The 27,908-nt window shown below is 41.5% G+C and overlaps 1 protein-coding gene across 1 annotated transcript; it reads right to left on the bottom strand.

Moving 5' to 3' along the window:
* Window positions 1-947: 947 nt before the first annotated feature.
* Window positions 948-27,310, bottom strand: LOC113495873 (lysine-specific demethylase lid). The gene is made up of 30 exons (XM_026874869.1): window positions 27,281-27,310; window positions 27,053-27,130; window positions 23,696-23,834; window positions 22,972-23,135; window positions 21,392-21,620; window positions 20,706-20,863; window positions 19,141-19,302; window positions 17,744-17,860; window positions 15,881-16,236; window positions 15,313-15,465; window positions 14,960-15,071; window positions 14,571-14,765; window positions 13,989-14,167; window positions 13,443-13,614; window positions 12,800-12,998; window positions 12,449-12,564; window positions 11,915-12,134; window positions 11,319-11,521; window positions 10,498-10,668; window positions 9,758-9,945; window positions 8,941-9,062; window positions 8,508-8,653; window positions 6,098-6,250; window positions 5,705-5,790; window positions 5,476-5,593; window positions 4,062-4,236; window positions 2,597-2,667; window positions 2,268-2,385; window positions 1,784-1,918; window positions 948-1,343 (listed from the first exon to the last, which is right to left on the bottom strand). Exons 1-30 carry the CDS (start codon window positions 27,308-27,310, stop codon window positions 1,207-1,209), a joined length of 4,602 nt encoding a protein of 1,533 aa, XP_026730670.1. The 3' UTR covers window positions 948-1,206.
* Between the last annotated feature and the right edge of the window lie 598 nt (window positions 27,311-27,908).

Raw genomic sequence — 27,908 nt, 5'->3', positions numbered from 1 at the left:
TAAAATCCTTTACTTATAAAAACATAAATCATTTAATCATAACATTCAGTAATTTAACATTTATATAAGTAAAGGAGTTACAAATTTTGCTTTTGCGTGTAAATCAATTTATTATCGAGTTATTTTTGGCTAATAGTCTCTCCTACTTTTGAATGAGGGACAATCGAGCTTCTGTGTTCTTTATATTAATGGTAACTGGTTTAATTCGTTGATTATTTAAATTCTTATTTGTGGGTAAGTCATGGATTTTGAATATAACAGTAGGCTGATATACTTAACGCCCTGAAAACTTAATTCTTATAAGTCTCTTGTTGATGTTTCTGTCACAAAAAGCCCTCTAATAGATACCGCATGTAGAACATTTTAATTGTATCCGAGTTCACAAGTTTGGAAGTAGGCATGGGTAGCGTCAAGAGCTTCTTTATTGAGTGGGTTCTTTGTCAAGGGGGGACCCCCTTGACAAAGAACCCACTCAACAAACCACCATGTCTTAAAGTAATATTAAAATGATTGTGAAAGCATCTCTGCTTCACACCCGCAATAAACTCGACTTTACCACATGACGACAGGCCCCTACGTCACGTTAGGTGCACGATACCTGTCGTATATAAAAGAGATTAAGCTAGGTACCATATTTTCTATGCGGAATCTATTAGTAGGTTAGTTGACAACAGAAATATATTAATAACATCCTAAACTTTGCGGCTCAGTCCTGGGCAGTGAATATACAATGTTTTTCAAGACTGTACTAACTCTCGCTCGACTATCGCTTTAAGTATTTAGTCCGATTATACTTTAGTTACACGATTAGTGCCAGAAACATGTCTATAGTGATAATTTGTATGTATTTCGTGATTATAACATTCTGTCTGATCATCTAAACGTACGGTAACAAAAGATTTACAACTGTATTTTAACATAGTTGTGACATAAAATTCTAGTATTTACTCAACATCATTTTAATTAATGCCAAAGCCATGAGCATTGTTTGAAAGTCCGGGGTCATTTGTATAAGCATTCAAGGTTGGAAAGTGGAGTAACTATATTTAAAGATTCAAGCTCTCAGTACTGTTGAATCGAAATTTAACTAGCAGATGTTACGTCCCAATAGATATTGTAGGCATCACTGATCACTGTAGTCCCGTCAATGTCTGGTAACACTTGGTTGTGGGGTCTTATGGGGTCGTCCTGATGTCCTGTGGGGTCTTAGTCCCTCGCCCGCTGCGCGCAGGTCCCGCAGACGTAGTCGTCATCCTCCCGCAGGGCTCCTCGTGACAGACCGACGCAGTGCATGTGGAACCACTGGTCGCAACCGCCGTCGCATTGTACCCAGTCTAGTTTGCCTGTTGGAGTAAGCATTTCGTTAGATTTTTATTCGTGGTGCACGTTGTTGGTAACCGAATGTGTTTGTTATATTTCCTTCATCAACTACTATTTATTTTGTAATGCTGTTATGTACTCAGTATTTGTGTTGAATGTTGATACAACATTTAACTTAGTGTCTTCGTAAAATCTCGCGAAATCATAAACAGATTATACTTCTAAGAACATCAAAGTATAAACCACTTGCTGACTAACGGAAATCGTAGGTTGACCTGCACGTTAAGTTACCTAGTCACACTGATAGTTTAGCTTTAAGGTTCTAAGATGTTTTTTTTGCTGCAGGCCATAATATTTACAACGTCGACCACCGACTTTTAACACCTTACAAAATTACATATAATTAAAGTACAGGAATAACGTATATATTATTTTTTGTAGTGTGTACAACACTGAGCCTTACCAGTGGGTCGCAGGCAGTCGTGTGCGGCGCAGTCCTCGTCATCCTCAGCGGACGACGCTGATGACGAGCTGCTGGCCGCCGCGCCGCCCGCTGACGCCGCGGCTGCTGCCCCGGCCGCCGCGCCTCGTTGCCCGGCTAAGCAAGTTATAATAATGATAAATATACAATACAAATGTTAAAATATGTAGGTAAGTTACCACACAGAGCGTACTGTAAGTTGATCGTATGGAACGGAAAAAGAAAAATAAACACAGTAAGTTTAGGAACACAGGAATTAGAATTTGGAAGCGTCCCACTATAGACAGAACTGTAAAGTTTTACAAATGCCTGGAAAACGAGCTACACTTGAAGTAAGGAAGTTGATTTTGAGCCGCAGATCTGTTGTCAGCTGTAAAATAACGCCGGTTCGCAAAATTTTAACAAAGACAGGCTAATAAAAAATTATGAATAACGTAAAGATTTCATGTAACAATAGCAAACTCACCCATTCTCGCCTGTCTCGGATGTTTGCCTCGTGTTGAAGCTGCGAGTCCGCGCTTGCGTCGCTCCTGCCGCGCCATGTAGTGCTTGCGCATCATCAAGCCAGAGCCAGATGACATTCCCTGGACACGCGGTATTATTAATATGGAGATACATAATATAAACATTCATATAACATAACATACATATAACAAGTTATAATGGCTACTATATAGAGGGGTGAAATGGAATGCACATGGAATTAGTTTAAATTTCATACGAATAAACGTTTTTAGTCGATTTCAATTAAATTAAAGGTAGAGTATTTAAGCAAGTATATAGTATTGAACATACCTGTTTCCTATTTAGATAATTAGTCGTGGTCGCTGTTCCTCGTTTTAACGTTGGTTTTGCGGCCGGTGTTCCTGTAATGAAGGTTTCTTTTAGAGTTTCGAGAAATTATAAGGCTGTAATTTTTTGGCCCTTCAAAATAAAATATGTCCAATCAGATTTTTAAGCAATCACAAGTTGGGTTCAATGAGCTAGTGAAACCGTCAAGTTGTATGGAGTGACGATGAAAGTACAGGTATCACTCGATAAAGTCTGACGTTTGGAAATCACAGAATGGATTTAGATAAAACTTGGTACACTGACAGTTTATAAACAATTGGGATAGTTTTCATCACGATTTATGTTTCCGTGGGATCATTTTCGACTTGTAGCTGGCGGGCCCTCGGGCAGCGGCTTACGTGGTCACGAGGCCGTGTCCCCACGAGTCCAGCGCACTGCTGGCCGGCCCCCGCGCTCCCCACAGTCTGTACTCACGTGTGTCGGTCCCGTGGTGATGCCGCGTGCGTGTCCGCTTGTGCTGGTGGTGCGGGCGCGGCCCCCTGGCGCGCCGCTTGCGCCGCCCGGCGTCATGCCGCACTGCTGGCCGGCCCTCGCGCTCCCCACAGTCTGTACTCACGTGTGTCGGTCCCGTGGTGATGCCGCGTGCGTGTCCGCTTGTGCTGGTGGTGCGGGCGCGGCCCCCTGGCGCGCCGCTTGCGCCGCCCGGCGTCATGCCGCACTGCTGGCCGGCCCTCGCGCTCCCCACAGTCTGTACTCACGTGTGTCGGTCCCGTGGTGATGCCGCGTGCGTGTCCGCTTGTGCTGGTGGTGCGGGCGCGGCCCCCTGGCGCGCCGCTTGCGCCGCCCGGCGTCATGCCGCACTGCTGGCCGGCCCTCGCGCTCCCCACAGTCTGTACTCACGTGTGTCGGTCCCGTGGTGATGCCGCGTGCGTGTCCGCTTGTGCTGGTGGTGCGGGCGCGGCCCCCTGGCGCGCCGCTTGCGCCGCCCGGCGTCATGCCGCACTGCTGGCCGGCCCTCGCGCTCCCCACAGTCTGTACTCACGTGTGTCGGTCCCGTGGTGATGCCGCGTGCGTGTCCGCTTGTGCTGGTGGTGCGGGCGCGGCCCCCTGGCGCGCCGCTTGCGCCGCCCGGCGTCATGCCGCACTGCTGGCCGGCCCTCGCGCTCCCCACAGTCTGTACTCACGTGTGTCGGTCCCGTGGTGATGCCGCGTGCGTGTCCGCTTGTGCTGGTGGTGCGGGCGCGGCCCCCTGGCGCGCCGCTTGCGCCGCCCGGCGTCATGCCGCACTGCTGGCCGGCCCTCGCGCTCCCCACAGTCTGTACTCACGTGTGTCGGTCCCGTGGTGATGCCGCGTGCGTGTCCGCTTGTGCTGGTGGTGCGGGCGCGGCCCCCTGGCGCGCCGCTTGCGCCGCCCGGCGTCATGCCGCACTGCTGGCCGGCCCTCGCGCTCCCCACAGTCTGTACTCACGTGTGTCGGTCCCGTGGTGATGCCGCGTGCGTGTCCGCTTGTGCTGGTGGTGCGGGCGCGGCCCCCTGGCGCGCCGCTTGCGCCGCCCGGCGTCATGCCGCACTGCTCGCCGGCCCTCCGCGCCGCGACACGCCACCACCGCGCTCCACACCTGCACCTGCTCCTCCAGCCGGACCTGACCACAGGACAAACCATTAAGCATAGGCTCAACCGACCGGCTATAAAAAAAATCAACCAAAACTAACAGCAACATGGACAGGTGTGTGAAGCGACAGGGCGGACCACTCTGGCGACGCGCAGAAGAAAACCCGGCTCTTGTGAGAAGGGGCAAGGATTGTCGCACGAAAACGGGCGGGTGCGACGTAAGAAGCGAGCTCAAAATGTGAAAGAAGTTAAGTTGAGGTTTCCGAACTGGAATGTGGGAACGACGACTAGAAGAGGAAAGACAGCTAGCATCGTCATCCGAGCCTTTTCCCAACTTTGTTGGGATCGGATTTCAGTCTAACCGGATTCAGCTGAATACTAGTGGTTTACAAGGAGCGACTGCCTATCTAACCTCCTTAACCCAGTTACCAGGCCAACACTATACCCCTTAGTTAGACTGATTTTCAGACTTTCAAGCTTCTGACTACAAATATGAACTATAGCCGGGACCCACAATTGAACGTGCCTTTGGGCTGATGGGTTTAAAAGGCGAAGGATAACCGTAGCGTGTGTGCAAGAGACAAAACCGCAGGGGTCTCAAGAGATAGGAGAAGGATGTAACTTTTACTGTTATGGTAGTCGTGGAAAGAGAAATTGTGTTTCTTGTGAGATGAAGTGAGATAGAAAGGTATGGAAGAAGACATGTTGCGCCGACTAAATAAAGTAATTGGGATAAGAGCAGGGGAATGATGGTAGTAATTGGAAGCGCACTTTAAACATTACAACTCTAAATAACTCTGAAACCTCGTTATGAATTATCCTGTTAACTATAAATTTTCCAGATACCGCCCAAACAATACCCACTTTCAGAAAACGATAGTCTGCAAGCAGAGAACATCCTCACAAGCTTAGCTCTAACCTATCAATTAAATATCATTAGTATTTTTCCCCGTATTTAGTAAATTCTCCGCATGCTACATAACAAAATTTACAACCAATTAAAAAATACTCAAGTCCTTTCTTAGCACGTTAATTTTTGATACATAACTAAAAATGAATTGCTGTTCGTAAGTCTCGCTAAAACTCGAGAACGCCCGAGAAATATTTACGTCTTGAAATATTCTTGGAAGTCCGAGAGAGGTTTAAACGGTGCTAAAATATGAAAAAGTTGCTAAAAAATTGTGATGTCTGATCAGCGACTGTTAAGGCGGTGCATAGTTCGCCGGGACAGCGAGTCTTACATAAATATTGTACTATTTGACAGTCTTACCTCGAGCAAGTCTCCTTCAAGCATGAGATCCTCCAACTTCTGCAGCAGTCCGGGCGCTACCCGTGTGCTGGGTGATCGTGGTGTTGCACTATACGCGTGTTCCACACTCGCTGACGATCTAATTAAAGGTAACATAAAGTATTAAAATACAAAAGTTGATGTTGGGCTACTTAAGTTTCACACGATTTTGTTCAAAAACATAGAATAGTGTGATTGGTTAAAAACTCACCTTGGATTTGCCAAATGTGAATCGTGCGCTCTTCCCGTAGCTTTTTTAAGTTCGGCATTTAGTTTGTCCGCTTTTTCTCTATTTGCCTGTAATAAATAAATAAATGGTTAGGGTTCACATTTTTTTATGTCATTTTGGTTATGACTTCGTTAGTGATCATTTTTATCTTTTTACGTATCAAGAGTCTATTCGTGTGCTTTTTCAAGTTCGTGTGTAGTGTATAAGTGTGAGTATGTGTTCATTTGCATGACATAATGCCTGTGTAACCTCTGTATTCAAGCTGTACTGTGTAAGAGTTTCAGTATAATGCGAGCTGTCTGTCGCTCGGCTGAACACAAGAACATTGTGACACAGAGTTATGTGAGTAGCGCCGTATGTGAGTATGTGTGTTACCTGCACGGTGTCGTGGTCGTGCAGCGGCAGCGCGGCCAGCGCGGGGCTGGCGAGCAGCGCGCGCGCCGCGTCCTGCCACGCCATGGCGCGCTCCGTCACGCACTGCAGGGCCTCGCCCTCCGCCAGCCGCACCGGCAGCTTCTGCAGCCACACCTGCACAACACGTGACCATATGAATTACTATGCCTTGTCACTCTAAACCGACGATGTGCAAGTGGAAACATGTTGTAACAACAAAAATATACAAACGAATTCAAATAAACTCATCATTCCAGTGCCCTTATCCCAATTAGTTTATTTGGAGTCGGCGTAACATTTCTTCTCCTTCTATACCTTTATATCTGACGTCATCTCACTATAAACACTATTTGCAGCCGTATCGTCTTTCATCCACCGTTTCTTTGGTCGTCCTCTTGCCCTACATCCAATCACATCCATACTCAACACCTTCCTCACCACCTGATTCTCATTCCTCCGCATGACATACCCGTACCATGACAGCCGGTTGCCACGAAGTTTCTTTGTATGCGGTGCCGCTTTATAACTTCCCCATACTCATTTCTTACTCGTATCAGCTCTCGTAACACTACACATTATTCTTAACATTCTCATCTTTGTTGCACGCAGTTGTTTTATTCATCCCTTTTGCACTCGGATTCGTACAGGTCAGCCGGTCTGACCATGGTCTTATAGATCTTCCCCTTAAATTTAAGGGGAATGGGGGGGGTCACAGAAGGTATAGCTTCAGGACTGGAGAGACCGCCGAAATCGCAGAACATGTAGTCTGTCTTGGTTCTGCTGACTTAACACTCTCCAGTTTCCGCTGCCACACCTCCAGTCTGCTCTGGATCTTCGGTACATCCTTCCGAACCAGAACAATGTCCTCGGCGAACAGTATGGGTGCCTCTTCCAGTATATCCGGCCGTTAGGGCATCCATAATCAGCAGGAAGAAGTCAGGGCCTAACGCCAACCATTGGTGCAAGCCCACCGCCACACTGAACTGGTCGGAGTTGCCAGCAGACGATGGGACGTATATACAGGATTGCGTATACATGGCACGAATTAACTCCACGTGCTTCCCAGGCACACCTTTCTTCTTCATAGCCCACACATAACACTTCTCGAGGCACCCTATCGTCCCTATCATAAATTTTCTCGAGGTTAATGAATGTGTGAGCACGTCTGTACTTCTCGCACAGTTGGCGGAGTGCAAAGGTGGCCAGTGTCCTTCGACCTAGTATGAACCCATTGGGTAATCTCACTCTCTTCTTTCAATCTTTTCTCTAACACCGTTTCCCACACTTTCGAAGTATGTATGTGACATGAGCTTAATCCCTCTATAGTTGTTGCAATCTTGAACATTCCCTTTATTTTTGAAGATAGTTCACCATTCTTGTGGGATGTCTCCTTCAAGCAACAACTTATTGAAGAATAAAGTCAGCCACAGACATCCTTCATACTTTAGTACCTTCCATACTTCACCTGGTACATCATCCGATCCCAAGGACTTTCCATCTTTCATAATTTTAACTACCGTTATTACTTAATCCAAGCTCATTTCTCCTACCAATCCCTTATTTACCTGTGCCTCTTGAAGTGTACGAGTCCAGTAATTCTCGTTCAGAAGTTTTTTGAAATAGACCTTCCATCACTCTTTTATTTTGTCACCTTTACATAATACCTAACCAAACTCATCTTTCATGCATTTCATATGTATTACATCTCTTGGTCGTCTCTCTCTCTTTTGTAATTCGGAAGAGTTCCTAATTTTGGGGGAGTCACTACAGTTGACTTTGCAAACAATCAGCCTACGTTAGGTAACAAATGCTTCATCTGGCAGCACTTTGCAGTTTTTAACACAGCATAGACTCCTTCGCTTTATTAGGAACAAGTCTATCTGACACTTTTGTATGTGATAAGATGCTCCTCTTTTTTCTTCGAACCAGTTATTTCTTATAGCCAGGTCGAAAGCACAAGCAGCTTGTAACAGTGCCTCGCCGTCAGCGTTCCGGTTTCCGAACCCCCAGCCACCATGCACTATCTCTTTCTACGTGTCCATTATCACCATCTATACAGGGTGTCCCAAAACTCAACGATAATCTGAGACCGGATGAAATGCCAAGTGAAAACAGATTAAGAAAAATATATGTATGCACTTCCTCATCGTCAAGCAGTCAGTCCTCCCAAAACTTCTTTGCACACTCCTCACAACCTGATTGCAGTGCTACTATACACATACTATGTTGAAGATGATGTCTTACGCTAACAGTATATCAGAGTATATAAAATCGGTCCATTCCGTTTATCGAATTCGTAACCTATTCGTAACCTACTCGTTTTTGAAGTTGGTTGAAAAGAAGACTGGACTCTGCAGTCAACAGATTCAAAAATAACATATTAGGTACTCACCAGTAAAGCCAATATGCGGTCTAATCGCGGCCTCTTGGTCCTCATACAGTCGGGACACAGGAACTTGGGCTCAGGCGTCGGGAATGGAACCTCCACCCGTTCGGGGGACTCCTCGCGCTCTTCCTTAGCGGCCGCTATGCAGGAGGCTGTAGAGTTTCGGGATGATTAGATACGTTTCAAGGGATTGTAAGACTACACAGTATAGATAATAACTTCTTAGACGATAAGATCTATGTAAATATTTTAGTGTATAGAAAGTTTATTATTAAAAAAAAAATGGATCCTTCTGTGGTAAATCGATTACAAAATGTAGGCAAATTTGCGGATTTGAACAAAAGAAAAGCTTGATCAATTTTTATACAAAATCTGTCTCGTTCATAACAAGTTTAAGTTGAATATTGAAAAAAAAAAAAGTCTTTATTACGTAACATACCATGGAACCAGTCCTTGCAGAGCTCGCACTGCGTCATGACCCCGTACTGCCGCTTCTGGCACACGCAGAACGTCACGCCCGCAGACACCGGCGCGCGTACTTCTTTACGCATATTTCTTGCTCTGTAGAATATCAGTAAAATTAATATCTTTTTATGAACTATAGTGAGAATGTTTCATTATTAAATGATGTAACGTCGAAATTGGCCTCGGGACCCTGCCGCGTTAGTTCATTACTAATGTAAATGAATGTGTCAATTACAGTTCGTTGAAGTCACGAGCGCGTGGTGTGTGTGTGAGAAGATATGCTCATATGAATATTGTTAATTTACGCTGTTTTTGCAAACATTAATAATAATGTACATCGTAACTGTAGTATTTTATTTTTAAAAGAGTAATTTATGGAGTTTCTTGCCGGTTGTTCTCCATAAGAATGACACTTTGGAACCTTGCAACTAGAGTCACCACTGTAACGTTCTAAATGTGCTTGGAAAACGGCTTATTGGAAATGAAAACTTTTGATATCCCTATTCCCTACTAATATTATAAATGCGAAAGTAACTCTGTCTGTCTGTCTGTCAGTATGTCAGCCAGTCTGTCTGTCTGTCTGTTACGCTTTCACGTCTAATCCACTGCACCGATTTGAATGAAATTTGGTACAGAGATCGAGTTGAGCTTGAAAAAGTACATAGGATAGTTTTTATCCCGGTTATTTGAAGAGTTCTTTTGGAAACGTGATGTAACCGACATCGACGCGGGCGAAAAGCTAGTTGATTATAATTGTATATGTGTATATTTGTAATTGTTAGTGTGCGTACCGCAGCTCCCTGATGGCGTGCAGCTCCTGCAGCTCGGCGTGCTTGAAGGCGGCCACGATGTCGGTGGGCGTGGAGTCCTCGCTGAAGTGGCGCAGGAAGCCCGCCTCCGCGCCCGCCTCGCGCCGCCGCCGCCCGCCGCCCGCCTCCGCGCGCGGCGACAGCGCCTCCAGCAGCGACGCCGCCCAGCTCTAAGGGCAGGGGGCAGGTTACTCGGTATGGCCATGGTAAACAGACAAGGCACTACATGGCTCCCACTCCAACAAATTCGACAAAGACTTAATAAATGAAATACCCACAGACAGAAAACTGCAGAAAACAAAAAAAGCAATGCATATAAAAAACTTAAAGACACTATTTGTTTAACAAAAAATATAAGTTCTCATTAAATATGAAGTTTCTTTAATTTAATTGATTTTTTTTCTGTCTGTAATTCTTTATTTTATTTGGATTACTGAATAAAAAAATCCTGTTACTACCATCTTTATGATTGCTAATCTCGATTTACAGGACATTTATGTGCAGATTCTTTTCTTACGTACTTTTTTTAATACAACTACCGCAGTAAGCAATTTGGAATTTGGATCACACAAATGTGTTTGTCCTACGCGGAATCGAACCCGCGACACGTCGCACACAATGAGTTTGGTGTGGTGATCTCAATTACTCCGCTATCCGTGTAGTCGAAAGATTAGATCACAACATCTATCTAGGACACGCTGTACACTACAGTATATAGTGACCTTCTTGAGGAACATGTCGGCAGCCCCCCGCTTCCAGTTCCTGGCGGAGGCGAGCGCCTGCGCCAGCTGGTCCTTCTCGAACAGCGCCAGCGGGATGGCGGCGCCGCGCCGGACCAGCGCCTCCACGCTGTGCATGTACGGGTACAACTCCTTCGACTGCATCTCTTCCACCTGGGTACCAACGGAAACAATGTTTATATGCAATGTCTCAAAATATGAACAATGCTATACGACTCGTACTAAGGTAGTTCTCAAGGCCCTATAGATGCCGTGTAAACTTCAATTTCAGATAATATTTTATCAACGTGTCATCCTGGTTCTTTTTTTGTGTGTTGGAACCCATAATATTTTAATGTGTAAAGAGTACTGAAACTTGATTGATCAAGGAACCTATGCCGAAAGACAAGTTACTATTTAAACACGTTCTTATACATTGAATTTTCTTCTTTGTTTGTTTGTCATTGTGATTGAATTTTTGCTACTCAATTTTGGAGCACTTCCCAATAAGCTAGCAGGCTGAAATATTCAGGATAGCTACAAAACCGATTTTGATAAAATTTGAATAGAGTTACATTTAAAAACCGGTGGTGAAAGTGAGTTTTTAATCATTTTTAAATCTATTCCTAACCAGATCATCATCATCCACAGCATTTATCCTCCTACTGCTGGGCATAGGCCTGCCCTTTCTCGTGCCAATTTCTACGGTCCTGGCTAGCCTCATTCAGACTCGACCCGAGACCTTTATTATGTCATCAACCCATCTTGCTCCCTAACCAGATTGGTATAAATTGAGCAACGTCGATCATCCTCCAACCCCTCACCTTGCTGAGCCAATCCCTAGCATGTGTAACTGCAGTCTGCAGCGCGTGGTAGGAGGGCAGAGCGGCCTCGATCTCCTCTCCATCAGCCAGCAGCAGGTCCAGCTCCGCCAGCGTGATATACTGCGGCTCCAGCTCCGTCTGCGGGTTCTTAGATGTGTCTTGCAGGACGGCGCGGGCGCGGGACTCCCATTCTTCTACGTGAGCTATTGATTGTGATTATATTAGTATTTGTTTTATATAGTTCTAAATAACAAGTTCTACCCACAAGTAAAAATTAGGGAATTTTCGAATTGTCAATTGTTATATTTGAGTCTAACAGATATCAAATTGTACAATTGGAAATAAAACTGTCGACAAGTTTTCAAGTGTTTTTTTACAGGTAGATTTAAGTAAAACTCAAAAATAACTATATGTAGCAAGAAAAACAATTTCTACTGTACACTTTTCACTTTAGAGATTATGAATATAAACATTATATCAGAAATAAAATTTCCTTTCAACAGATTTATGTAATACTAGCCGTTTCCCAGGCTTCGTCCTCGTGTTGATGAAGATAAGAGAGATTACAAAGTCGCCAAGCATTTCTGTAGCCGTACCTTGAAGCTTGTAGAGCAGCGCCCTCTCGGCCTCCACCGTGTGGTGCGGCAGCACGGCGTCGGCGGCGCGCAGCAGCCGCGCGATGGCGTCGGGCGACAGCGCGGAGCAGTCCTCGCGGTGGGCGCGCACGTCCTGCAGGAAGCGCGCCTGCTGCAGCCGCGCGCGCAGCGGCGCCAGCTGCGGCAGCACGATGCACAGGCGCGCGCCCAGCTCCGCCGTCTGCCGGCCAGCACGTGCGTTAGGGGTCACGCATATGGAGGTAGGAATCAAACTTCATGCTCATCAATGCTGACACTTAGTTTTTGGAACGAGACTTTTACGTTGATGTTTGATACAGATAAATGCAGATTCTTACGGCACTGTTCGATTTATTGTAATGCATTACCTAGAAAGCATCATTGCAATGTAACTTGTTACGCTAGTCGAAACTGCGCTGCGCTCTCGCAACGCACTAAATTCTAAAACAGTATGTGCAAATATGGCCATCCTGCATTTCCTTCAAAGTACATAATTACAATTGTTTAGTCACTCACCTCTTCAAGTTCCCTGACATAAGCGGCGTCAGTCTTCTCCAGATCATTGTTGAGCAGCTCCGTCGCGCGGCTCTCGAACTCTGACGTTTGTCGCAGTACTTCTTTTACTGCTGAACCTAATTAACACACAAAAAAAAGATAAGATTAGAGTTGTTCTTAACTGTTGCATTTATGTGTATTTGTCGGAAGCAAGTTGGTCTATCGCGAAAATACGCGTGATCTAAACAATTAGTAATCAAAAATGTATAAATCGGATTTACTTGGTGTATCCTGATATCTATTGAAATCTATCATTAAGTTTAACCTGTTGCCAGCTAACTAGCCATCTACATAATGTTACTTATCTCTCACCTTCAGGCAGCACGCAGGCCAGCCCATCGATCTCGGCGGCAAACAGCGTGAGCTCGTGTATGGTAAGGCGGTACTTGGGGTCGTGGTGTCGCGTGCGCGTGCGCATCTTGTTGAGGTCCAGCTGCTGGATCACGGACGCGCACTTCTCAGCGTCCTCTATTGCCGTTTCTAGAGCGCGGACTAGCTCGGTCTTGTGCATCTGTTTGAAGAAGAAACATACAGGTTAATAAGTGTTTTCAGGTAAAAAGTTTCTAGACAGTTTAATAACTTTTTTTTTCAATGCTATGTACTTCATCTATCTAGGGTAAATCTTTTTCTTTCACTGATACCAGAGCATATGGCTTTAAATGCTTACATGAAGCATAATGGCAGCTTGAAGAGTGAAACGGTTTATTGTCATCATATCAAACCGTATACGATTCAACGGATCGAACTCCCGTTAAACTTCATCATTGTCATCAGCCACAGCCTTTATCCTCTCACTACTGGGCATAGACCTTCCCTGTTGCGTGCAAATTTCTACAGCCCTGTGCCAGCCTCATCAAGACTCGAACCGAGACCTTAGCTATGTCATCGACCCATTTTTAAACTTACTTGGAGTTTATTACCGACGTAATGAAATTCTCTACAAGTCAATAGATACCTTGAGATCATGCGCCCGCTTGAGATGCGCCCTGAGTCCGTCCAGGTCGCAGGTCTTGGGCGTGTCGGGGTCGAGCGCGTTCTGCACCGCCTCCGCCCACTCGCGGAACTGCTCCGACTTCTTCTTCAGCTTCTCCAGCATGGCCGGCAGCTCGTCTAGTGTGTAGCGATATCTGTCCGACGTATTTATATTGTGAAGTGTTTGGGTTTTATTGTGACAAAATATTATGAACAGCTTACAATTATGTCTAAATTACTCTCTTTTGCTATGAGTGTTAGTCAAATCTGTTTTAGGCTCTAGACGAGCGGACCGCATTTCAACTGCAATTTGCAGTTGAATTGTAACTGAAATGCGGTCGAGCTATCTTATTTTACCTAGTTAATAATTTATGTACCAGTATTGAAAAAGGGCATGCTACGAAAACAGCAAAGTAATACTCGCTTTGTACGGGTCCATTTCGTTTTTAGGAAATACTCGTCAATGGATAAGCTCACAATGCCCATTGGCTGGAACATGAAGACATGCACTATGCTATCAGTCCCGTACCTGAGGCGGTGCTGGTGCGGCGGGCAGGCGCACAGCTGCGTGTAGTGCCGCAGACAGGCCACGTGCGGCGTGCAGGCGCACGACACGCACGACAGGAAGCACGTGGTCTTGCACAGCTGGCACTGCCGCTCGTCGTCCGACAGCAGCTCGAACGCCTCGCGCTCCGCCTCCGTCACGCCCTGCAGTAACGGTGCGAGTTATACATACTGATTCAAACCCCTGGGTAAACTGGAGTTTGTATCCGAGGGGTTACAGTTAAAGCGACCCACCATAGAGACATAAACGTAATGTGAAATAATAACCTTTATTTCAAATAAAAGACTAAACAGATTAATCATATCCATGGCTACATCTTTTCACTTGTTCATACACATCCTAAAATTATAGCGTTGATGTATTATGTCGAACTCAGGTGGACTATTTCTTTGGTTCCTTTCTATTGCTTAAGCTTAAGACACATAACCAGTCGTGTTTATACGTACTGGTACTTGACGACACATACTCAATTCATAATTAATAATTCATTTATGCAATTTTATTTTTAGCTTTCTGTCTAAAGAAGTTTGTAGTAGCAGCACTCACCCAGTCCAGCAGTCCTTTCCTGAGCTTCCTCTCGTCGTGCAGCATGGTCCGCATGTCGCGGTAGGCCGCCAGCGCGACCGTCAGACTGAGGGAATCCGCCTCCAGCGCCATCTTGCAGACCAGCTCGTCGTGGGAGAACACGCAGTTGCGACGTAGTGTTGAGTAGTGGGCGATGCATTCGCGACCCATTTTTAACTGGAAACGAAAAGTAAATGAAATTTCCACGTAATTTACTGATCAAAAGATATTTTTTTCAGCCCGCAAAAAGACAGAATTGATGTGACCTTTCTAAATTGAGCTGCATAAGCCTCGGTCCTCTACCACTCTTCCCCCAGTTCAACTTAGTTGACACACGGAACATAAAATATCTGTCAAGTAATGAATCTTACCCAATCGGCGGGAGTGAAGTTCACCGCCTCAGCAAAGTTATATCCTTGGTTGAAGCCCGCGTGGTACGCGCGCGGGAATGTGATCACGAACTCGCCGGCGTGTTGGTCCATCCTGTAATGGTTCAACATTAAATAACGGATGTTACACAGAAAGAAAAAGAAAAGACAAGAATTTGTATCCGCAATAATAAAAGGTCTACTGGACATGCGGAATCATACGGTACATCTTTTCGAAAGATAAAAATTGCTGAAGTTATTAAAAATTGTCCTCGTTTTAGGTGCCAAATAGCGACTAGAAAAGGCTTAAAGAAACTGAAATCCTCACTTTAATTCTACTCTTTCAATAGTCTTACCTGTACACGGGTACTCCAGCCTTCATGAGCACGTTGGGGTTCATGATGGTGACCAGCTGATGCAGCAGGTCCGGCTGCAGCTGGAACAGCTCCGGGGCTTCAGCCTTCATGGCCGCCTCAAACTGCTCCGCTTTGGAGCTCGGTACACCGTACCTAAGGTGGATGTGCATTTGTGAGTAACTTGAATGTAAATGATGACCAAATTTAAACAAAGTTTTCAAAAATTATCATATACTGTCCATTTTTCTGCATTTGAGTTACTAGGTATTACCAATTGTTTGGTTCAAATAGAACCAAGGAAAACCAAAACCAGACAGTCGTTACAGGTAGACAGAAGCTTGAAAAGTCTGACAACCAATGTAACCAAGGGGTATTGTGTTGCCCAGGTAACTGGGTTGAGGACGTCAGATAGGCAGTCGCTCCCTGTAAAATACTGGTACTCAGCTGAAACCGGTTAGACTGGAAGCCGACTTCAACATAGTTGGGAAAAGGCTAGGCCGATGAAATAATCTTAAAATCCTACCAACACAAAGAAACAAAAACTATGTATCAAATATTAACAACTTACCAAGTCTTGGGCTCTCCCCAATGTAGATAGTTAATAGAATAACTCCAATGATCTTCATTATGCCAGCAGAAGGTCGCGAAGCACATTCCCACGTACAGCCAAGGGATCTTCATGCCCGATATGTCGGCGTTAATATGTCCTAGTACGGAACCTTCTAGAACGGGCAGATTGTTCAGGTTCCAGCTGGATTCAGCGTACTGCTGTTCGCCGGGGTACAGGTGAGCGTGGGTCTTGGTTGGGAAGCCAGAGCCGTGGTCCATGGAGTGAAGGTCTGCGCCATACTCCACCGTCACGTCTTCGTCGATCGAGGAGACGACGCGCCAGAATTCCTTCTCGACTGTCGATGTTGGCACCATCTGATGGGAATTTTGTTTTAGGATTTTTTGTTGCTAAGCGTGATATTAGACTTCAGCTTAGTGTAGAAATGTATGAAACCCTAGATATGTATACACGAAATCGAAGTTCATTCCATCAGAGCCATTCAATTTTAATGGGAAATCGTTTTTAGGACGCACTCTTAGGCCATCTTGGGTTTTATACATCCAAGATAGAAAAGGTATTTTTTACCACTGCTGTGAGGTAATTAACAACTTAAGTGTATCATACTACTACGGGGCTGTCCCACAGGGCTAAGACCTTTTCGCACGATTTCACTTTAAGATGGAATGAGCTTAAATTACTGCCAGCATGCTTTGCTGTCTGACCACAGCTAGAGCACATAGAAAGCGGTGAAGGGTGAGTGATACAGGATGATGTTTTTTTTATTCAAGATCAAAAACTGCTGCATAGTATTAAAGTTTTTATTTTCCACTTTTGAGCATTGATCACCAGGTCTTGAAATTCGAGATTTTGAATTGAGTTTCCTTCAAATATTTTCAGATGTCTTAGAAAGAATAGGAAAGTACATATAACTTTATAAAAGTCACATAGGTACTTGCCTGGGGGTCACCCCGTGCGTGCCGCTACGTGCAAATGATTCCAGTGATAGCGCCGCTAGGCCACCGACACATCGCAATCGCATGGCAATCGCATCGCAAGCGTATAGCATACAAAACAATCATGAATTAGCAATATTTAGATCACGATGCCCTTGTGTTTGCCTAAGACTTGATACACGTACGGTCAGCAATATAATGTAATTGTTTAGAACAATCCGGGTTCTTTGTTTTCAATCCCTAGTACTTACCTATTGCATCTGGCTGTAGAGTATTTATAAAGCTATGTTGCTGACTGTACCACAACCACACAACAAAATATACTAAAGATATTGCTATACGTGATTTGCTGATATTGCTTTTTGTAGTTACTTGCGTATCTACGAAATACAAATGTGGTTGTTTCGGTGCAGTGGTTGTGATGTGGTCTGCCGCTAGTTTGTGGTATCGCTGATTGCGTTGCGGTAACAATATTGCTCTGACGTAGTCGATGTCCGTGCACACGATGTGAATAATTACGGCAATCAATACATATGACATTAGCAATTGATCATCAGACGAATTAGTATGTGTGGTAAGTTGTGGTACGTGTGTATCGTGTCGTAACTTAATCAAATAGATTGCAGAACATTAAATTTAATAATTGTCCTTTTAGGAGAGTCGTATACACTTATCGCCAATCCACAACTATATCCGGCCTAATGCCAGACTATAGTAAAAAGAGCTCTGAGGTGTCAATGCGTATAAACATCGTGGTGTCGTCAACTGACAAATCAAAACCGAAATAATGAAATAACGCACCGCAAAAATAATCTATATATCTAATCGCCTATTCCCACTGAATCTTCAATTTTGAGCACTGTGCATTAATATTATTGTAATCCTGGAGTTCTTTTTACATGCTTAAACCTAGGTTAATCAAACTCACGTGTACAGGCATATTGAAGTAGTCCGATTTGAACTGGTCTGCCATCTCGCCAAATTGCTGCAGTGTGTACTCTCTTGTCGCCTGCTCGAATCCGAACGCCTCTGTCGGTTTTGAGACCTGAGGGCAAAAAGCGTTATTATAGTTTTAAATTTTGATAATAGCTTTTGAATACTCAAACTCAACTTAACTTTGAAATGTGTCCTTTCTTTTTTTTTACCAAACTATTTTTATTTCAGCGTACTTTTTACTAACACACGCTGTTATAGGTAACTTAAAAGCGCGCTTATAATGCTATATAGACGCAAAGAAAGAACTTCTAGACTGAAAATTAAGTACAGTTTTAGTATTCGACTTTATTAGCAAGTAAATTAAAACGATATTACTATGTCACACGATTATTATACACGGGAATGTTATGAGGAAGCTAAAATCTAGAATTATTATTTTAAAACATGACTTGCTTTCTCAGTGTGAGAAGTTTAAGCCCAGCAGTGGGACTGATTGAGGTGATTGTTAGTTATTACAAAGCTAGGATTCTGGAGGTAGTGCCTAAAAGCTGGTTAGATAATATATTACTACTTTGGTTAAAATAGTGATTGTATGATTATGTTAGTATTTTTTGGTATCCAAATAAGCGCCAATTATTCATATGTACCATACATATCAAGGCTTAAGTTATATGTGACAAATCAAAACTCAGAATGTTGTATGCATTGTATTTTTTGGGGATTCTCTGACATATTTTATCAAATTAAATATACTCAATTCTTTCCTTCATTTATTAATTGACAGTCGATTAATAATTATAACACTGTCAAGTATTTTTTTCAATCACGCTAATTTAAAACTAAGTTAATTCGTTAATCCTAGATCTAAAACATGCTCTATAATAAACATATAAAAGTTAAACGTATTTAAACTACGCTACACATTTAGATACACAGTTAACGAACTACACATTGAATATAAGGTGCTTCTTATATACGAACTCTGAATATAATAGACATTTAATTTTATTCTACTAAGAGAGGGTTAAAACAAAAAGATGTTCTTTTTACTTATGGTAGATCACATTGTTATTATGTTTATTCCATAAGTTTGTCTAACATAAAACTCATAGATAGCTTGAAACTTAAAGCTAACATGAAAAGTAAGAATTCAAGTCAAGGAAAACATCTTTTTGTAGTTCTTTTATTCCAAATATTCAAACACAAATTTTAATTAATTTCAAGTCTTTAAATGTCATGATGGCCCCATTACTTCAAGATACACATCCTTAAAATTTTGTATTTGAATATTTGCTATCTACTATATAACACAACATCTAACAACATCTAAGACCAGTACATAGACGATACACACATACAAGTACAGTGTACTATATGAAAGCAGCATACCTCTTCGGCCAAACACACCGGGCAGCGCCAGTCGCCCTTGGGCACGTCTGCGAGCGGGGGGAGCAGGCAGAAGGTATGGTAAGAGTCGTCGCAGCCGTCGCAGAGCAACATCTGCTCCTCGACGTCACCGCGCCCGCAAACGTGGCACATGTACTTCGCTAACTGCAGCAAAATGCGAGGCGTCAGTACGGCGGGGACGGTGTCGTATGTGCGGTGAATTGACACCGCGTTTTGTTGTATTCGATATTTTCTTTTTATTATCTTGGTAATTTTATGTTTTAATGTTTATCACAGCTGACAGTAGCAGCTTCTTTTTTACTGTGATTGTGTTTTCTGGCAATCAGATCGTATAATTTAGTGTCAGATTAAGTCGCCTTATGACATCCATTTTTATTGTAAGTATTTAGATAAACTTAAAGAGATTGCGTTAACTATTCCATGTTTGTATTTGTTTCTCTCGCATTTTTTAAATTATTGTTATTACTGATTATCGTGAATCATTTAGTTTAATTTTCATTTACGTTTAATTTTTATAGCAATTTTTTGCTGCACGAATGATTCTTTGGCTTATTTTTTTTTTTTGATTTTGATCAATTTGGAGTTGTAATTTTTACACGGTTATCTTTATGACGAAATCTTATTTAAGGCATTTAACACTTTCCTTTCCTCCAATTTAAAGGTTTTTTTCATGCTGCTCTATGAACTTAAGTAATAAATTTACCGTTAGGGTTATATTATTATTCAAATTTTAGGTTATTATTTTTTATCTCTGTTTTGTTTTATATACTGTTGCTCTTCTTGCTGTCTTCAGTTTTGAAGCCACTTCTCTACTGGACAACTCTTACCGTTGGACGTAGGATAAAAAGCAACTACGGGATTAAAGGGAAATAGGTGACTTCTCGCGCCTGCAATACATCTGCTTATCACAACATTCATAGAGAGGAAACATAATAATAACGTGAGCACATGGATGGTTGACAGTTAGGATAGTGACGTCATCCATGTAGTCACAATTTTGACCATATTCGAATTAACATGAATATTTTCATAATATCTACGTAAACACATATCGCTGTGCATGCTGACATGAAGCGACTGTGATTTTCGTCGTGTATACCACTAATTTTATAAATAACATCAAAAAACGTGTAGACATTAACATCTAGAACATTCTACTTTGAAAGATTTTTGACATAGAAGTGGTGATAGCACCCACTACTGGCAATAACTAAGACAATCATTTTATCAGATCACATTGTGACCGAAATTATGAATATTAAAACTTAAAAAAATCTCATAATTCACGGTAAAAAAAGGCACTAGAGTACCATCAACATTAAAATTGATTAGGCAAGTGACAAGTCTAGTGATAAGTTAGTCTAGCTTTAATTTCAATGTAAATGAGTAATGACTTAATGTTTGTTGCTGACCATACCCGGTATTAAATATAGTGTTACAAGTTACAACCGTTTGTCAGTAGTGAGTGCTCATGACTATGTTTGTAAAAATAACGATAAAAATGACAAAGTGGTAAGTGGTGATGGTATCAGTGGTGGGTAGCTTACGGGGTCGTCCGGGTGCAGCGCGTGGCTGGTGGGCGGCGCCGGGGTCACGGACACCGTCATGTTGGACATGCGGTGCTCGCGCAGGCGCGTGGAGCGGGTGACGCGGGACCGCGCGCCGCAGCTGCCCGCCGCTGACATCCACTTGTTCTCCCGAGGACCTGAGGGGTGTGGCTATTGAGTATGTCTTCATATGGAAGATTATTACCCCCTTTTTTGTTCGATACTAGAGTTATGTAGCGAGGATATTTGCCAATTGTGTCCGATTTTAATGTTTTTGAGTAGGGTTTATCTAACCCATAACAGTTTTGAATGAAATTTCATTTGCCAATTCAATCCGATTTGAAGTAATTTCACAGATAATTTATAGTTAATGGTGTTCAGTGACCACAAATTACTTGCTTTTCGTATACTGATAGTTGGCATATCCCACGCTTTAAGAAACAACCGCATACCAGAGCAAAACCAAGCTAAGTAATGTTCTGTAATGTACATTTGTCTCCACATTCCGCTTATAAATGTCGAAGTCAGCAACATGTAAGTGTGACGTTTCTCTCAGTGTCGCTCTAGCATACGGCTGTTAAATTAAAACTACAAAAACAGCTAAAAAGCTTGTGAAACAATAAATAAATAATTATAATATAATGATACACTACATTCAGAGTTTTCTTCGTCGTCGCTACACTTACTCCGCCTGGTCTCCGGGCTCTCCTCCTTGACGGGGGTCTTCATGGCCTCGTCCTGCAGCTGCTGGGGGCTCTTGTCGGCCGGGACAGTCTCTGCGGGCGCGGGCGCGTCCGGGTCCGGCTTGAAGCGTCGCGCCGGCGGCGGCGTGGCGGCCGCTGTGCATTTGCTCGTCGATCTGCTACGAGTACCGCTCGCTTTCTCAGGCGTTATCTCGCCTTTTACGTCTATTTTCTATAAAAATGATGAGAAAAAAGTTAAAACTTCATTTCAGATCAATAAAAATAAATAAATCGCGACTTAGAAATGCATAGTAGCTGGAAAATTAAGAAACCAAAACTAACTTAAACATCCTCAATAATTTCAGTTTACACTTAAAGCTCTGAAAACGTAATCGTTCATTAATCAATCAACGTAAATAACTACCTCTTAAATCTTTAGTAAGTATATCACATCAAACTAACGATGCAAAGTGGTAAGTTCATTAAAAATAATAAGCGTTATTACGGTGCAGTTCGGCCCCGAGCGCGCGCTCGCGTCCCGACTCCCGATCAATACATCTCGGAACTAGCTCTAAAATAGAACTCCTGATATATAAAGCCTTCAAACTTCACTATTATTGGGTGGCCCAGTTTATACTGCAAGGCTTCTTTCAAAGGAATATTAAACTGAATATACGAGAACCGAGTCACTTGAAGGAATAATTATTGCTTCGTATATGTGAATTAATAATCTGACATGAAGAGGTAGAGTTAGCAAATAAGTCATTGTGAAAATTGTGTTCTGTTGCATTTAAACATAGCACAACCCTTGTACACATTATTTTGTGTTTTAACTATAATGTATGCACATATATTTTTAAATACGCAAATACATTTTATATGAAACTAGCTTCCTAACAGCATAACAGCTCATGAAATTAATGGTTTGCAATAAATATTTTTTTAATCAGTGTTGTGTTAATCGCAATTACTTGCTGACGTTACAAACACTGAATTTAATATCCATTTTCCTGTTATCAAAGGCAGATGAAGGTTCTAAGTTGGGAACACAGTCGATATGTCGATACATCGAGTAGGTTAGAGTTCACCTGTATGTTATATAGTTGAAGCTCAAATGTAAAAGTTCGTATCGATTTGAACTTAATAGCAATTCATTTCAGCGATCGAGTTATGTGGAGTTTATATGATACACGTGTAACTTTGTGTGTGATCTTTACGTAGATATCTTAATTAGGGTGTATGTTTGATCTTGTATCTGTAAATAGGTGTGTATCTCCGATTCCATCGCGTTAGTACTTACACTCGGTTTGGTTTTGAATGTTAAATATACTTTATATATTTAGGAGCTTTCAGTTACACCCATTTCTTTTCTTTTCTTTCTTTTTTGTGCTATAATATTCAACAGAAGGTCCATTACATGTGCCATGTATAATAAAAATAGCAAACCAATTTCCCACTGCTAGAAAACGCCTCTACTATCCCTCTAACCCTCTTATAACTAAAAGGCGACCGAGCATTGGCCACTCACTAAATCAGAAAGAAAAAACAAAGTCGTCAGAAATCTGTAGTAAAGATAAACTTACAGTCTCTTTATTGTCAGTTCCATTACTCTTGAAGACGTCGTATCTGTAGAGTATCTTCTCGTAGTGGTTCTTGAGGATGGAGCCGATCCCCTTGCCCTGGGGGAAGCCCATCCGCCGCGCCACCTTCGACCATTTGCGCTCCGCTGAGCATACTTCGAAGCCGCCTGTACAAATTATACAATGTATCAAGGTTATTAGTATAGTAACCTTCAATATAACTAGGCTAATATACATATATCTGTAATTACTGCGTTGTAACATAGTGTACGATGTTTTGTCGTACTTCTTTCGTTTTGTTAATGAATACTCATGAGAAAAAAACTTATCTTTTCCCTAACTAGAATACTAAGACGCCATCGCTGTGTTAAACACCCTTAATTATGTTATAATTACATCTGTCCCACGTTTAGGTGCGGTGCAGAGAACAAAAACGATATTTTCTTAGCGATTGTAATTGCATTTTTACAACAACAAAAACGTTTCTTGCTTCCAGTTATATCCATCTGCGCTTCTTGTGCAGCCAACCTTATTATGAACTTGCTGATTCACAGTTGCTTAAAAAACCTTAAGCTGAATACCAAATATTTGGAGAAACGACTCGAATTTTACTGAAACGATTTACTTTGTTTGTTTTTTTGTTTTGTGTCGTCGGATAGAGGCCCAAGAACTTTCACTGAAAAACACCACGTACAATATAGAATATCTGTTCAGCAAACACACATACCTGCTTCTTTGACAATCTTGTGCAGTGCATAAAGATCGAGTGGCTTCCTCTCCACTGTGGGTATCTTTAGCACTGAGCCCTGTAGTTCCCAGAACTTTATTATCTGGTCCAGGAAGTTGAGTTTTACTCGCGTTATTGCCTGCGAAAAGAAATAAAGCACATTACAATGTAACAAATCAGAGGGCCAAAATAATACTACATGACAAAAATTAAATAAAAAAGGAATAGCAAAAGGTGGGAAAGACGTTCCTTTTGGACAAGTGACGTTAGTGACTTATCAGTTCAATACATTGGGAGCCTTAGTACTCGGAGAAATGTATAACTAGCCTACAGGCCCAGCACTCGCCAATGATTAAATTTCCGTACTGGACGAAGCAGAAATACGTATAGCCAGATCGGAATCCATTGTGACCGGGAACGAAGATACTCCATCGCATATCTATAGACACTCCTCTAACCAGAAAGCTTAAGACAAAATTAATTTCCGTCAGAGCAGAACAACGCTGAGCTAATACATCAAGCAGGTCATTAAACGACATTCTAAAATAAACAAATCGCGGTTCTAAATAGAGAAGTAACTATAAATGTTCCAAATATAAGTGGCGTACTTTCAGTAGCCGTGTGGTCCCGTGCTTATTATAGAATGAAAATGATTTTGTTGCACGAATACGATCAGGTGTGGACTTTGCAGTGGTTATATGAATGCATAGGGAAATCGGTCGGAGGCAATGCTCTTTGCATGAATGTAGGACTGGTGGTATAAAATAAAAATTGCAATAGATTAGCTCAGTAGATTAGCAAGTGCATTGTAGGTAAAAGTTCTTTGTATTTTTTTAGTGGCTAAACTCTGTTCAATGTATGGATGAGATTGCATTTTTTCTTTTGCTGTATTTTTTTGCCCTTTTTCCATCCAAGAGCTCCTAGCACACATTTATTTCAGCATGAACCTATAAAGTCCTTTAAATTGTCTCTATCTTCATAACCTCAATAATTCGCTTGGTAACAAAATAGCTGATGTGAAGCATTCGGTCAAACTGTTCGACTACTCCGGATCAAATTCTCTACTAACAAAGTTGCGGTTAAATCTGTATTTTCGGATCGATTGGTTTCAGACATCTATCGGCCCAATTACTGAAGATATTGATCAAAGTGGTTTTACATTCTGGATTCAATGGTTGTATCTAGTGACTGCTAATGGTTATATTTTACCTGAAATACCATTGAAAGTTTTCTCCAATACCGGATTTGTTCTTAACTTATAGCTGGATTTAACGGAAGCTTTGAGATTGAACAATCATTTTAGTTAGTCGGACCACGAATCCCGTTGTCCCCAATGACATCAACGAGTTCATAACAAACTTACTTTAACAAAAACCGAACACAACGCTAAAGCAAACTGCACTCGAGTACCGTTGTTATGAATGCATAGCTATATAGCATACATATACACATCGCTATTATACAACGAGTGAGAAATTTAGTGGCCCTATTCAGTTGTGTCAGTGACTCTACATAAGCTCGCTGTTATAAGGATGCAGGAATGAGTTCACAAGTCCTTGCAATCAAGCGAGACAATAACGTACTTTAAAGATAATAAAATATAATGTAGCAATAATATGTAATTTATTACTTAATGACCTAGCAGTAGCAATGGATGGTTTGTGACAGCTGATGTTAATTGGAGCAGGTGTAGCTATTAAAATATGTTTAATTTCTTTATTGGTTTGTTGTGACATCTGCTGTCAATAATAAAAAAAAAAAACAATTAGTAAGTTTCTGTATAGTTTTGAACCGTATAGGAACAGTAAAATTTTAACAACTTTATTAAGGTCTCGTAAAATTGGGATTACGGTACTTATTTTACGTACTCAGTATAAAGTACCTATTATTAAACATTGTGACACAAAATGAAAAAATATGAAAATCTTTATCAATTTCAAAAGCTGAAAACTAAAGCCATGTTCCGGACGTTTACAGCATCCGTTGTCATTATAAAAACACAAAAGAATGCAAATATATTCAAAACGTTATGAATATGAGTCAAACAATAATTGTGCAGTCAACATAATAAACTAAGTTTGAAAGCTAGTGACTGATGAGTTGGCGCATCATCATTTAACTTGTGGAAGTCTAACTAAACAACATTAATCTAAAGTTTAGATAGAAAAGTTTGAATACTAGTGCGTGTGGGTCTTCTTTTTCTCAACCGTTGGAAACTTTTAAGAACTATATAGAATTGAATTCCGCTATGCTGTACCCTGTACTGATGGACCGTTGGACTTGCCGGCGTGTAAGCGAGATGGAGCATTGCTCTACGTATAACGTCGTTTCCGTAAGAGAGTAATGTTAGTATTAATAGCGCTGTACAGTTACAGGTAGCTTAGGTCAGTAAGTTTAGCTGAAGATAGTATTTGAATTTATAGTTAGTCACAGTTGTAGTTTCAATAAAAACGGTTCTAGAAATAAAATAAAAAATATCATGAGCTTCGACATCACTAGATTTACGTGGTAGTGTATGACAAATAATGCTGTAGTTGAAAAATAATTTCTGATGAATGGAGAAGGTGAAATGCTGTCGAGTGCGGAAATAAAAGCAATGCTCTGAAATTGCGTCACAACCTCTGAACATAATTCTTGTTTATTTACTCTAGGGTTTTCAATTATCCATCGCAATTCATAATAACAGCTATAAATCGTAAACGTCATCATAAACTATGAATTATTTCTTAGCTAAGGACACATGAAAGTTTATTTCCCTATTACTTAAAAGGGAAATCGTTAACTTATATCAAAGGTAGGTCAGTTACAAGAAGAAGTAAATTAGGAATTACTAATCAATAAATAATAGACTTTATTGAGTCTAAATAAGAAATCTTTTAGAAATAACTTTTTAACGACATAAATAGACAGAATAAAATTTAAACATGGTCTCGCCAACCTGAAATAGCGGGTTATCTTAGTCAGAGGCACAATGATACAAATTTAAGAAAGATCGAATTTCGTTAGAGTCATCTTCCGGCATTTTAGAACGGAAAATTATGCGCAAAAGCTTACCCCTGCACTTAAGTACCACAAACATAATTCCTGCAGGAGATCCTTGCTTATGACAGAGTGAGATAGGTATAGAACATAGCTTAATATGCAGTAAAATACAAAACAAACTTCAAACCTTAGACAGGTCTCTAACCTGCCACTCCTGGCCATACGAGCCTGATCAAGATTCGTTGATTGCATTGTGACACTTCATAAGGCGGACGTCTTTGTATTGCATTGCAAATATCCGATTCACAGCGTTGTCAGCGTATTAAAATAATAAACATAGGTTAATTGTAAATTAGTTTAAAATCTATATCTTACCTCTAACTCATTGAGTCTCTGTATCCGAGGTGTGAACCGTAATCGGTCGACATCAACAGCGAATGGGGGTTGCCAGTGCTAAAAACAAACAATTAATGTTAATAATATCATATACATTTATTTTTTCCTATATGAATAAAAATATATTATTAAAGACAATATTAAATCACTGATGGAAAAACATCTCCTTCTATAGAGAAGATTTGAGCTCGGATAATGCTTGCTCACTTTAGGTTTGCTTTTATCCAGTGGGGACATCATTGACAAACTATTAGCTTTTAACTTTTGAGAATGTGTCATCTGGGTTCTAACCAGCGAGTCAGTCAAGAAAAAGTTTACTTGTCCAGACCAAGTTTTTCAAAGTATTTACTAGACAAATAAGTATGTCCATTTACCACATTTTAGTATGAATCGTTTAGAACTGCAATAAAGATCCATTTAGCATGATTGTTTACATAATGGTCAGGTATAGAAAAACGTGTCATACTGTGTTTAGTATTAGATCATTACAGTTCTTTTCACATGCTAGTAAGACATTAATACCATTTAGGTTTTCTAAACTTTTAATAGCTCTCACTAATAACATGTTACATTTACTTAGTGTTTATTTACCCAAAGTAGCTAACCTAATTATGAATGTTGTATCCTGTGTAGTAAGCTGATGAGGATCATACAATGCTGAAAATACCATTATTGTTGATTCATAAAATACCTTAATCTCCCCTTGCTGGAAAAAATACCTGTTCCAATATAGAGAAAGTACAAGCAAGTGTTTAATACACTGGTCACTGATTCAAGATCCAAATATTGAGGATTACCCACAATTTTATTCAATAAATATAATAATTTGTTACCA

Source organism: Trichoplusia ni, chromosome 7, assembly GCF_003590095.1.
Source record: "Trichoplusia ni isolate ovarian cell line Hi5 chromosome 7, tn1, whole genome shotgun sequence".
In the NCBI taxonomy this organism is placed as follows: Eukaryota; Metazoa; Arthropoda; class Insecta; order Lepidoptera; family Noctuidae; genus Trichoplusia; species Trichoplusia ni.
This window is presented reverse-complemented; position numbering and strand designations above follow the sequence as displayed.